The sequence below is a fragment of the Nymphaea colorata genome, chromosome 3 (genome assembly GCF_008831285.2).
Source record: "Nymphaea colorata isolate Beijing-Zhang1983 chromosome 3, ASM883128v2, whole genome shotgun sequence".
Lineage (NCBI taxonomy): Eukaryota > Viridiplantae > Streptophyta > Magnoliopsida > Nymphaeales > Nymphaeaceae > Nymphaea > Nymphaea colorata.
Window position 1 is genome coordinate 19548973 of NC_045140.1, and position 14623 is coordinate 19563595.

A 14623-nucleotide genomic window follows, 5' to 3' on the forward strand; every position below is an offset into this window, starting at 1 on the left:
GGCGTTGGATCAAACCCTTATCTGATTTGGCTAAGTCCAGTTCCATGTACTCCATTCAAACTCAAGTCCAAACCCTCGCTCTTAACTCACTTTTAAAATTGAATCTGGATTCTTCTTGGATTAAAAGCAACATTCATACGTGATCGTGCAAGATCTTCATAGAGGCAATTGGACTTTGAGTGCAGTTGCCGAAACGAATCTAAATTATCGGCAATGGATTTGGTTTTCTTTACCAAATTCAGCTAAACAGATTTGAAATTGGATAGTTGATCAGATATATCCAATCCATTGACTTCTCTACAAATAGTAGAAGTACCATATGCGTACTCCTAAAGTTGCATAGATGAAGAATGTGCCTCGCTACTTTTGTAGATTTATTGTTTATTTTCTTTTACCTGGTTATATTTATCTGCCCTGACTTATTTACTATGGTATATTAATTTGATTAATAGAAGTACACTTAAGAGGTACGTTCCCTGCGTTTGGCTTCAACCATCTCTCTCTCTCTTCAAATAATCCCATGTATCAAAAGTACATGTTTATTTGATATGTACCATTGCATAATTTGCCATTGTAAGAATGCAATGCCTTCGGTTTCATCCACTTTTCAACGAGTTGATCGTTATGCCCGGGCAGGGGCTAGGTTTTCAATGCCCTTACAGTTGTTTAATTTATCACCCGAACCCCTTATTTTCTACGTTAATTACTCATTTGATTCATTTGTTTTGTTTTGATTTTTTAGATTGCATTACAGTTGTAAGGTGTGGAAATAAGAAACGTTATCGGCTGTAAAATATACAAAGAAAATTGTTTATAGAAAGTCTTAATTGCTTTATGCATACAAGGTTTATTCTTAATTGCTGACCTTGTATGGTTTTTTGTTTTCCTAACTACTTTTTGTTTTAATAACCATCTAGCTACTGCATGTGTTTGAGCCACAAATTGAAATTTTTGATGATTATGGACATCGATCTTTTGTTCTTTTTTAGAATTCTTATATGTCTAATTTTCATACTATGTTTTCTTTGTTTTTTTTTTCTCCTTCACAAACCTTTAATTAACGCCACAAGTTTCAGGCGGGGATGTTAAACTGTTACAATAGATACATTTGCATGTTGTATATATATTTGTTTATAATTGGGTATACGCTTGGTATATACAGAACATATGCGTAAAAGAGCCATCCTCTGCCATGTATATGAGATTGCTTGTCTCTTTTTCATTATAACTTCTTCGAAGCACTTTCACGAGTAATATAGTTTAGTTTTTATATTCCTTACTGTTATTATGCACATTGAGTGTGAGAAACTTTTAGAGGACATTGTAATACATCAATTGCCGTTACTTGAGATAATATCATCAGTCATATTGATGTAGATTTGTATCTATATCAGCTACTTGCAAAACATGTTTCTCCAACATAGTGCAGAGCTAGAGACAGGATTTTTTCACTGAGGGGCACTTGAGTCACTAGCTTAAGTCTGGTGTGGGCACCCCGTGTACTTTTTGAATTAGTATAATATAATTTCAAGTGTTTTAAAGAAATTTTTGATTGGCTAGAGCCGGCCACTGCCCACACCAGCCCCAATGTAATTTCCTCTGCTACCAAAGATCATGTTCATTGGCGTAACCTTGTGGTAGTTATTAAATACTCAATCTCCAACTGGAATATGTCAAATTGGTCAAGAAATGTAGGATTTACCAATATGTCCCTTTTATCTTTTGTAAGGCAAGTGGGATCTGGCAGAACTATCACCAGTTTATGCAAAAAAAGTGCATCTACTCGGACATGACGAACCAAATGGTGGACAAAGTAATATTATTCCAGAATGAAATGGATATGGACAACCGCTGCAAGTTAGTGTGGATTTTACACAAAATGGAAGCTGAAGCCCTTCACATCTACTCTTCTTCAGCTTCAAGACCAGGCACATATTCCAAGCTAACATCAAAAATTACTGGGCTGCTGGGGGCTACTCTAGGCCTACCTGGAGCTGAACTTAGGCCTTTCGGGAAAGCCAACTGTAAAAAAGGTAAAAATTAATCACATAATTGCAAAAGTTTACATAAGGAAAGAACCGGAATTGAAGGATGAAAGATCATATTTTACAACAAGGAAACAATAAACCATACAAAAGGGAAAAGTTGAATTTTTGTTATGCGAAAAAATTTTGATATTTGCTGATGAGAAGCTAAATGAAGACTGATCGTCCTTTATAGAGGTAACAGGAAGCAAGTTTGCCAGTCAATGTTAACAAGCACCCACAGGAATGAAAAAAATCGAAGTCCCTGTGGAGAAAGTACACGCAATGATGCAGGACGCATTTTTAGTGCTGTCTATACATGTGCACATCTGTGTCTAGCTCAACTGAGGAAACAGCGTATATGCCAAGCCCAGTGGTGGTATGAAACTATATCACATTCAGCAGTTTAGGGTTGGATAACTGCTATAAGGAGAGGGGGAAGAGAAAACAAAGTTTTTCTTAATCATCTCAGCATGTTCCTCACCAAAATGAATCCATCTGAAAGTGCCAAATACATTGGCATTCTTTTTTCCAAAATATCATTTTAAAAACAGAAACTAAACGAAAAAAATGAAAAAATCATCATATTTTGCCAAAAGCTAGAAATATGACAATGTTGTGACGTCTTAGCAATTTTCCAAAAAATTATCTAGTATATTTTACGTTGTCTTTTTGCTTTTTTTTCATCCCAACAACTAGTTTGAATTTTTATTTTTTAGCAGTGTTTTTCCAAGAAAATTAGTAGAGAACTGATAACTTTTTAAAAAGATTTCTATTATTTTACGTTTGACTTCTTGAATTCAGAGACTTTTTAGAGAAAAACAAACTTTCTGGCTAATAACAAGAATAACTTTGCTGATAAAAACTTGAGAACCATATATGTGATGATGGAATCAACTATAATAGTAAAATTATCTAAATACTGTGCTTATCACTATCATTCCATTACTTACAGATCCAGGAATATACAAGCGGCGCTTCCCTCCAATTTTCATAGTCAAAATGCCTTCATCCAGCCCCTTGATTACCTAATTCACACAAAAATGTATGAGTTCACAAACAGAAAGGTTCTCAGTGGATTGACAAGAAGCACAGAAAATTTCTCTAGGTATTAAAGTAAAACTGAATTTCAATTTTCTTGCTAGGCTGCCTCCATTCAGTGGTTTCAGAATCTCAGATGCTTTCCTCTGAAAGCCTGGTTGTTGGAGGAAGCATAATCATTAACAAATAGCAGCATACCAGGTAAGTAATCTCCCTAAACATATATTACATGCACAGTTTTCATTCTCAGATGTTTTTCTCGGCACGTCTTGTTGCTGAACAGATGATAAAGAATGTAGCAGCACAGAACTAATTTCCTGCATGTACATCACATGGACAGTTACTATATGCAACTTACTCTTGAAGACTTGAGATGTTGCCATATTAAACCAATATGAGGCTCCCCTCCGTTGGGAAGTATTGGTCAAGATATCATCTAGCATTATAATGAGAGCTATATGATCCTCTTGCCTGAGTGACACTTTTTCCTATTTCAGCATTTCTACTTTACCAACATTTTTAATCTTAGACTCATCATGAAGGTGGCAAGAGAAGTGCATCAGGAAACCAACAAAAAGTGGATGCTGAACTGGAGTCAAGCGAGTCAAGGGCACTAAAGCTGCAGGTATATCCAGAAAACTTGCCTTGAAAATCTTGTTATGAGTTTCCAGCAAGACAATGCCTTTTGGTTTTGCTACCACAAAATTGTTAAACACTGATAAAGTTTCTTCTTAAATGTCATAGGAATACATAGTAAGTTTTAGTTCATCAATTTCCGTATGGAGGCAATGAAGACGTCTAGCTCATAGAGCAATTCAAGAACAAAAAGGAAAGAACTAGTTAGGTGTTCTTAAGACAATAATGATTTAGTAAAAAAGTCGAAATAATCTAAATTTGAATGAGGAAACTAATATAAGCAAAACAGCATGAAAAATTTCTGTTAACTCATTTATGACAACAATATAACTAAAAAAGGAATGATCTTGAAAAAGAAAATAAAAGTACTGTTTTTTCCAATTTGTTAAGAAATTAAACTATAACATATTTTAATTTTTATAAACATTATCTTAACCCATGTGTTATTCTATGACATATTTTTGCACATTATAGGTGACTCTTGTATCAAGGAGATACAAGGAACAATAGAAAACCTTTCTATTTAGGAGTTGAATATTAGGTTGTGGCTACGTTTCAAAAGAATATTTGAAGAAGATGTTAATCTATCACATGCTATATTTGAATTTCAGTTAGAAGATTTCTTCATGCAAGCCATAACAAACTTACAGTGACAACATCATAAGTTTGAGGACAAGTGACAAAACATATTTGTATGTCATTACATACGTGTTTATTAACAAATATAACCATATTCTTGCAACCAACATGTTAAAAAACTTACGAATCATTATTATTGTTATAATTTTCTGAGACAAAGATCAGATCCTACAAGGATCTAATATCTAAAAATAAATTTGTTTATCTTATCAAACTAATTTATATATCAACAAATTATGTATAGTATCTAGTATGCCAACTCACAGGTTTTTGGACAGGTAAAATCCACCTGTATGATTAGAATAAACAAGAAAAACGAAGGTCCCAAGTCTAGACATCATGGATGGCATATCTCAAACAGCAAAGTACAAGAGTCCTCTCTCTCTCTCTGTGTGTGTGTGTGTGTGTCTGTGAACAGCACAATCTTTGGTATATTTGGAACTTGAAATGCCCTAACGACCTGCAGATATGTTTACTACTGAAAGCTATAAAGAATTGAATTCAGCATATTTAAGTCCACATAAAAATGCAGAAAATACAAAAGAAGTTCCATTTTTAGTTTATTTTATTCAAGAACCATATGAAATTACCTGGCCAGAACCAACGCGGAAGAGATAAGGTAGCCCTTTCTCCAATGAACTGTCAAAATTGGAAACACAGTAAGGGCCATAATGTTTTCAGGAAGTAATGTAACTTCTGAACTATACTGAGATTTTACCAGTAGCATTTGCATCAAACAAGCATAAGTATTACCATCCTATGGACAAATCCAGTAATTCAAACTTCAGACTATTTTTGGGTTAATGCCTTTCTCCAATCTGTTTGACTAGTTAAGGGAAATTCATTAGTGAAGCTGCAAAGTTATTAAAGCTCCATTTAGATGAGCAACTTGAAGATCACCTTGAGTTCATCCTGATTACTGATACTCAAGGGCCTCTCGCTCAAGCTTTATTGATTGAACAAGCCAAAACTCCAGCTGTCTACATGTCGAACGATGTAATGAACAGATAACAACATCTGACAGACATATATATCTGTATGTATAGTCTGAACCATTATAGAACTTATGTATTTAGAGAAAGGTCTGCCCCTGTACAACTCGCGTTAATTGTAATGGGCTTCACACCCAAAAAAAAATTCCCTGAACCAAGTTCAAATCTAGAAACCCAAAGTGAAAGCAAGAAATGGTGCAGGTAACAAGCACCAAAAATTTTGGGAAGTAGAAGAGAGGAACAAACTAGAAGCAAATTCAGAGTCAAATCTGAAGAAAACCAGAAACAAGAAGGGAAGCTAATTAGAAGCAAGGAAAACACATTTTGAAATGAAGAAGCAACTGGGAAGTTTTCTAAAGGGGAAGAACTGTATTCCTAGTGCAGGTAATAGTTATACTAAAGGTACAAAGTGCTTCATATAAAAGACATGAACTGAAGTCTACTTGAATTGAGATTCTCACAATTGGAAATCTCGACTCTCTCTTTGGTAAGCATGTTCCCAACAAAAAGGAAGGGAGCTTCTCATTTGAGCTTTGCTTCCTCCATATGAGAAAAACACTTTGATTTCACAGGAAGCAAGCTCCCCTATTCCAATTTGATGCCTTGATAGGCACTGAATATGGCCTTTCGCTGCTAGCCTATCAGCTAGATCCAAACTTCAACATGTGTGTGCACTGCTTATGGTTTTCTAGTAAAACTCCCTTGTGCTATCTTCTCATTTTGATGACAGATAAACCACTCTAGAGGTTAAGACCTGGCCTTGCTGACTTGTTGGTTACCTCTCTGGCAGTGTAAAACTCCAAGTTGCCCATCCTCTCTATTGCTTTTAAAGGTATTGCTGATATTTTTTTGTGTGCACATGCGTGTGTAAAGTGTTCATGTGTGTAAGGTATTCATTCTATGCGTCTTCTTTTTCCTGTCACTCTCCAGAAATACTCTACCATAACGAGGATCCTGTATTACTTGAGTACATAGGTAACGATTCCATAAGAATTAAAATAGTGTGCAGCAGAGCATATTGATACCTATCAAATATCTGGCCTGATGGTACCATGGCCACATAATTTGCTGCAACCTGGAATAGCAACAATCTGTTAGATACCTAAAACTCACTTAAAGTTGGCTTTGCAACATACTAAGTGGAAGGCGTGATAAGCAGCATAGCATGCAGAAACGAGGCAATATCTAGTAATTATTGGCCTGCATCATAGAAATGGGGTGTCAATGGATGTAGACGTTTCAGAATTCTGGTGTGCTTCATGTGAAACTTACAGAATACCTGTTAAAGTTTCAGACACATGTTTTTATTGTTATATATTGTGGACAGCTTTGGTACCTTTTTTGTATTTCTTCTGTATATTTTCCTTTGTTTTTTCTCTGTTTTCAGCATACACGTTCAACTAGCTGTTGGAGGTCCCAGTGGCTAGTTCAGCAGTCAGCAAATGATCCATTGGGAGCGATTACACTCAGCTTGTTATTGTCTTTCACCTCTTCTCTCCCTTCTTAATCTTGTATTGATATCACCCATGACGCATAATACTTTTTGAGCATGTTCTCATGCCTTTTCAGTTACAATACTATTTGTCATTTCATTTTGACCATCTCAAGTGAGTAAGTCAGTAAATTGTCCTTTACAACAATATTGTTCCTTCTCTTCTATTCCTTTATGACTATGTATTGAATGTGAACTTAGTGCCTTGAAGACTTTGCTTGAGGAGCATTTCATTACCTAATATGAGTACAAATTTCAAATGAGCTTTACTCTCCTTTTCTTAGCAAATGTTGAATACCTTGGCTACAAATAGCAGTAAATGTGATGTTGCTGGGTGTCACTGAACTAGACAACATTAAACCCCATAATGGTATAAAAATTTAAATCCCAAGCCAAGCTCTTTTTGACAATTTAACCAAGCACGAATTAAAAGGATCTTCCATTATCTAGATACTTGTTTGTCCTCTTCTGCAAAAGGTTTGCCTTGTGGTTCCTAGTATTTGCTTAGAACCAACAACCAATACCTGAGACTGCATAGGCCATTGTTAATGTTCTTTTGCTCTAGGACTAGTACCAACCTGAACCAAAATTCAATTAGAAACAATACGACAGCAATTCATAAGAAGGGAAAATGCATTCAGATAGTAACTGTCCTTGATTTTGATACTTTCCTTAAAGGCTAAAGAGTAAAGATAATAGAGGAAGATATTATTTCACGTTAAGAACTTGCAGAGTTGCCAGTTTATTCCTATTTAGTCAGAAGGGCTAGTTGATGACTATCAATAGAATCCCCCAGAAAACCCAGATGAGCCTAGCTACTCCCAATCAGTTTGCTGCAAGCAAACTAGTAAAAGAAGGGAGAAACAAATTGACAAGTTGCAAAATCAATAAGAATAAAATAGGTATCACAATGTATCAAACAAAACACATTGTAACTTGTAATACATTAAGCTCACCTCCAGTGAATGCAACTAAACAAAAAAAAATTGATAAAATTTCAATTAGATATTGATGCAGAAAACACACATACAAATACACATACATATATAGACATGCATACTGATAAACATGTATATCTGTGTTTATGCATGCACACATACACATAATAAAAGAACCATAAAAACACATAAGAAAATCATGCATGAATGAAATAATCAGTCAATACACACATTAAGTGCACACACACACATAAAGTTCAATAAAAAATCAATGAAATAATTAATCATATAATCAACTCCTGCACATACCTATACATAAAAGTTAAGTACATAATTCCACACACAAAGCTGAAAAGGACACCAAATTCCTTCTGAAACTAGTTTTAGCTAACTAGTCAATCAGATAACTATTTGCCAACTAGGCAGGCTAGTCAGCAGCTAGTTAGACTTTTAAGGCTACCTCAGCTAGCTGACTTGAACTGGTCGGCTGTCCAGCAAGCTGGCGACTAGTCAACTAGTTAACCAACTAGGCCCATTTGTATGAAAGATACATTCTGTTACTTGGACAAAAATAGGATAAGTGGTGCTGGGAAGCTAGGAACAACATTTGGCTTACCAATTGTAGAAATAAAAGGAGTTGAAGGAATTCAAGTAGATATAATGTCACGTTTCATTTTCACACTTGGAAGATCTCAGCTACACTTGTGGTCAAGCTTTTTGAATTGCCTCAAAAAGATCCTTATCCAAAATAACATATTAGGATCATAACATAAAGCCAGGGCTATCACAATACCACACATACACATAGATCTGCTTAATTAATTATAAATAATCATTAAAAAAATGTGCTAAGCATCTAGTATAAATTTGTGTATGCACATAAACCAAAAGATAATCACCAAGGCCTAACAATATGCACCTGAAAGCCAACAGGTGGACTGGGGCCAGAGCCTATCTTAATGTCCTTATATTGTAGACCAGACTCAGTAGTTACCATAGGTACCTGCATGAAAAAGGATAAAGTAACTGGTTCATGAGCGGGAAAACAAGATGAGTTATATGTCAGATATATACATAGACAAACTGAAGCTAGAATTAAACAGTTATTCATCCAAACCAATCTTCAAAGCATATGACATTTATCCTAGTCTCTGAGAGGACTGAACTAACATAGACAAGTATACAAATAAAAACATGGAACAACCATGTATTATGGACATAATGGGGACTCCACAACTTCAGATCCAAATTTAAACTAAAGAGATGGAATACCATTAATCATGTGACTGCTTTTATAGAAACTTTTAACTAGTCATTATATTAGAAAAAAAAAAAAAATGAACAAGGAGGGTAAAAAATGCATCCTTTTTGCACATTCATATTCTAGCATCATCAGATGCTGGTAAATGAAATGCATGAACAAAGCAGGCTTACCCATGCTCATTCAAAGGTAAAGCCCTGTTACACTCATCATCAATTACCAAAGCCTCAGCTCTTTATAACCAAAGTTTTAAATGCTGAAGAAGATCTGTCTTATTTCCTAAAAGGGCTCAGCTTTTAGAAATTCCCATATTTATTTGAGGATAGGAGGTCAATGACAAGAATACATGCTCCTTAATTCATGTGTTACAAGATATAAATGTGGAAAAAAAGTTATGCAAACACGTGTATTGTGTCACATACATATACTAATTTTGGCATATATTAATCAGGCAATGCAAAGTTGCAAACAACTTCCTTCATGCTCTGCTCAGCCAGACATGAGAAATGGAGAACAACAGTTAAATGAGTGCTTTTAAGTTGTTATCAAGCTTTCTATGAATCAAAGCATGCGAAGTTGCTCAGTTCATTTGGCTCCTTTAAGGAAGGCCAAAGAGGTTATTGTTGCATGACAGCATGAAGAAACTTTCCAGGTTCGAGTAGTTAGCCTATGCCATGTCATGGTGTCAAATTAAAGAAAGAGGAGATATGTGCTGAAATAAATCAGGTAAAAGCTTCACAAATTAAGTGCTATTTCCAATTTTGCATGGATACTCCATTCTGGAATACTGTTCCTTGAGTCATAAGAAAATGGTAGTATCCCCACATTCTAAACGGCATTCAAGTGACATGGTATTGAACATGAAGCATAAATGCTTCAAAAAACATTCTAGTCATACAATAAGTACAAAAAAGAAGTTATCAATGTTGTCTTCCTCATTCAAGTCCAAGTTATTGGTGGATACATGGTTAAAAATCACTGTCTTAGTATTGCAGCACAATTGCATTCATTGAGTAAGAAATTATACATTGGGTTATGAAATCTCACCATACATTTTCAAGCTCTTTTTCACATGCATCATCACATAGTTTTGGCTTCTCTTCTGGAGGCAATCCAGCACCAACAGCATCCAGAGTTTGGTTACCCAGACCAGCTAATAAGAGAAAAAAACCAAATGCATCCCTCCGAGAGACAAGAGCAGACTGTTTTCCGCACTTTACTCGACCCACAGTTCCATTGTCCCTGGTTTTACACTGCACTTTCAGAGGATAACTTGTATGCCTATCCAATATACAATGGTGGGGAGTAACCTTCTTAGCAAATTTGCATCCTATAAATAATATCGAGCTACGTCATATTCAGTACATTTAGAGAAACTCAAGGAGAATTAGTATGTTTCTGAGAAGGCAAATACATCCAAATTCTTTTAGTGAGTTGGTAAGCTTCTCAAGCGATAATAATTATTTCACATGGAATGTAAGCAATACTAAACTTTCAAAAAGAGTCGTAGCAATTGTAAGCAGTTTTAGAGTGCCGTATGTACCAAGATGCTTTCTATGCATATAGTTCTATTATAACATCAAGCGGCGTTGCATGAGCATAAGCTCACGTCTTTTCTAATCAGCTACATGAATAAGTTACACTGGTACCCACATGAAAAGGTGTCTGCATTTGATTGTACGTTCACCTGAAACGAATCTACTCCAAAAGAAGGGGAAGAAAATGGACCAGATAAAAATAAGACGCATAAATTTGAAAGCAAGAAGTACCTCCCTTTTCTGCAAGGTTTCAATCTACGTTCCCTTACTGCTAAACAATGGGAATACCATGAAATGGAAATCAAATGGGGCAATGATCACAAGAAATCAATTCGACATAATAATTCCAACACTTCCTCTTTGCCTAATATCTTACTGCCTCCAACAACGGAGCCAGAATGACGTAGAAACTCTAGAACAAGTACAACTCGACGGCACCTTCCTACCATTTCCTGTGCCAACTTATAACGAGACCTAGTGACAGACGGTAAAAGGCAGGAAATCAAACACAGACAATAAAACGTCAAACAAATTAATCTGATGAGAAACTTAAGATGACGAGCTAACAAGAATGGTTTCCACTAAAGATTAGTACTGGTAGCCTGTAAATAAACAAAACAGAAGGCAAATATTTGCCTGCATTTCCAAGTACGACCACTGCAAATGAAAGCATGAGAAAGACTCGACGATAAAGAACGAAAGCAAGAGATTAGGATATCTACCCAAAACTCTATCCGATCATAAAGAATGAAAGCAAGAGATTAGGATCTCTACCCGAAGAAAGGAGAAGGGAGGTCGACATGGTGCCTCTGTAAACAGCTAATCTGGAGAGCGGCAAGCACGGCAGCGAAACGGATGCCTTCGGATAACGTTTCCCATGAATGTTCTGTATTGAAATGGTTTTAGCCTGTCTGATCGAAGATCTGGATATGCTCGCGTGGCTTTGGGTTTGGCCCTTCTGATGGAAGATATGGATATGCACTCGTGGCTTTTCATATTAATTATGTGAAGAATTTCATGCTAGTCGGCGTGTTTCACTGGCTCTGTGCCAAAACGGCGGATAATTCTCCAAACTACACTAACCTCAAAGCCCTTTCGTATAAACATGTAGAACACGTTCAGTCTACTGATTGGGTAAAACATAAAACTGTAATTTAACTGTTAAAAGTTAATAATTAGGCACTCAACTTGAAAAAAGAAAAAACTACTGATTAAAAAAAAACTGTTGATTATTAGTGTAAGATGATAAAAGCAACTTTCATAAAGCTTGAAAGATGAAAGATGCTTTTATGTTTCAAAACAACATTATGTTATTTTATAATAAAATTTATTTTTATCAGTAACCGCTCGTTAATATTTTCTTTTCCAAAGATAAATGTCTATTTTCCAACTTCCAAATATCCGAGATATAATTTATTATTTGTCCAAGCGTCAGACTCCTTTTTATAATTTCTTATGTTGTATATTATCTTCTCTACGAAGCCTTTACACGTGAAAATCTCTTTAAAAGTTAATCTTCCATTGCTTGTTGATGGGCTCGAAAGGGTTTTTTTTCAAAAGAAGGCATTTTTTAGAGTTTTAATTTTGCTCCATCAAGGTCTTAGCATACAGTCTTTTGTTAGCGACCTAACGTATAAATTGCGCTAAGAGGTTTTTTTTTTTTAACTTAACTTTGGACTAAATTTTAGTAAAATGTACCTTTTGGGATTCTTCTAGAAATGCCCTACTTTTCATGAAAAAAGTGAAACAAAAATGTAGAGTGAATTTTGGTCACATAGCAGCCACATCCAAGTTGGGGTGTCTGTTAATAATTGATGGTTATTAGACTCTATGATCTAATTTATTTCTCAGCTTATTATACATGTATTCATGTACTTGCATCTCTCTTTTTTTCTTGAGAGATCAACTGCACCTGCACTCATGTTGATATAGCTCATGACGATGATTGGCATATATTTATGATTAGGGATGTAGAAGATTCAGATTCAGTTCAATATACTCTGTTTGGAACAGAAGCGGAGCCAAAAAATTCTGGCTAAGGGACACCAAATATAAAATTTTAAATTTTAGGGAGCACGAACAAGTAAGTAAAAAAAAAAAAAAAGAAACTCAAAAATATCAAAACAAAAAGTAAGAAAATTTTTGGGTTCTGTTGCCCACATGTAGCCCACAACTCCCTTCAACCCTGCTCTAGAATTTGGGCCGATCGGATTTGAGATTTTGACTTGGACTCAGATTCTACATTTTAAAAAATTCAAGTTTGGATCTGACTACAATATATAAGATCGAACCTTTATAAATGATCTACTCAGATCTCTCTCAGTCATTGAGGAATCATTGGGCTTTCATTCATATCTCCGAATCAGATCAGTAATCAAATTCAATTTCTTTTACTCAATCCCACTAAACGGATTCAGATTTCTTTGATCCATTTCCCGACGCTCGGTGCAATGATAGCCAAAACAAACTGCGTTTGGTATAAAAGTGATTTGGGTATAGCAAGGATATATAGTCACAAGGGTATGAATTTTAACGAGACTAATTATAATTTTCATATTTTAATTTTTTAGTCGAAAAACCAATTAAAATACTCAGATTTTAAATTTTTAGCTGAAAAAGTGGTATGACATGCACACATATTCCCTTTTCTCCCTACCGCTCAAGAAATTAATGATTTCGATATGTATTTCATAATTAAGAACTCTCGAACATCAGCGCTTGATCCTTTGCTTGATCTTTTTCTTTCTTTGTTGCAAAAGAAAGGACGCCATTGAGACTGGAAGCACAATAGACCCTTTAGCTGTTGCCGATTTGCTTGTTTTTGGCAAGACCAAGTTTAATGAGTATAACATTTGGGATGGAGATGTTTGAAATATTCATGATTGAGGCAGGTCAACGGATCAGATTCAAATCAAATATACTTTTATTGGTTCTGTTTTTTTAAAACATTCATCATATTTTGATTTAAATTGCAAATAAAGAAAAGTTGTATCAAAATCCAAAATCTGATTTCACAATCCAAATCTGGTTTTTACATTTATATATGAATCTGAACCCTAATCTTGAACTGAATCTGGCCGATTTTCAAAGTGGAAGTACAATTGATATACAATATTTATTTAAAACTATATCCAGTGCAAATCCAAATCCAATTGGATATTTATGTATCCAAATTTGAATCTGATCAGATGTCACTTCTTAAATCTGAATTCAATCCAGTTTCTTAATCAGATGTATATATTTTTCATAACCAATATTTTTTTTAGAACAGTTCAATCAGATATCCGATCCAAATTAGATATATTGACATTCCTAGGGGCAGATCCTCCACAAAACCTGAAATTCACAGTTATGATCCCCAAGTTTTGTTTAACCCTGGATCTCCTCCCCTCCAAGCAAACCCAACTTTAAAATTAAGATCCAAGTTTAACAGGATCTCCTTCCCCTTGGAAGTCCAACTATAGGGTTTGTATTTAGGCCTAATTGGATTTGATGTATGTTGGGTTATCACCATGAGCCACGCCCAAGTCCTCATAGCAGATGAGAAAATCCAATATTTAATCAATTTTGCCTACTTGTGGTTCTAAATGCATATTTTCTCTCTCTATAAAGGTAAATCCAAGTGCTTTTTTTTTTCTCTCCTATAATCAAATATTTTTTTCTAGCAAAGCATGAAAAACACGAGTCTCAGGTTTTTTTACCAACAAATTTTCCTAGTTTTTTTGTTTTCTATTCTTTTTTCCTCATTCAAAGGCATGCACTTGCTTACGACCTTTTTTTAAGAAGTTATCAATCTTTTCTTTTCCTCAAAGTGGGTAAATCCACCCTTCTCTCTCTCTCTCTCTCTCTCTCTCTGTGTGTGTGTGTTTCCACCCCTCTTTTTCACCACTTAAGTTATGTTATTGCACACAAAAAGCTGCTTAATTATAAAGAAATTTTGCAAATTTAAGTATTTATGATGTTTTCATAAACAAAAAGGCAAGTAAATGTACTAGTTGGCAGTTAAGTTTGTTTAGCTCAAGTAATACAATAATAATTACACATATATTATTGCACCCGCAA

At 35.0% G+C, this 14623-nt stretch overlaps 1 protein-coding gene across 1 annotated transcript; it reads right to left on the reverse strand.

Moving 5' to 3' along the window:
* Positions 1–1790: 1790 nt before the first annotated feature.
* On the reverse strand, positions 1791–11533 carry LOC116251053 (peptidyl-prolyl cis-trans isomerase FKBP16-3, chloroplastic). The gene is made up of 7 exons (XM_031625114.2): positions 11336–11533; positions 10076–10353; positions 8682–8765; positions 6358–6407; positions 4931–4979; positions 2978–3052; positions 1791–2022 (listed from the first exon to the last, which is right to left on the reverse strand). Exons 1-7 carry the CDS (start codon positions 11361–11363, stop codon positions 1903–1905), a joined length of 684 nt encoding a protein of 227 aa, XP_031480974.1. The 5' UTR covers positions 11364–11533; the 3' UTR covers positions 1791–1902.
* Positions 11534–14623: the final 3090 nt, after the last annotated feature.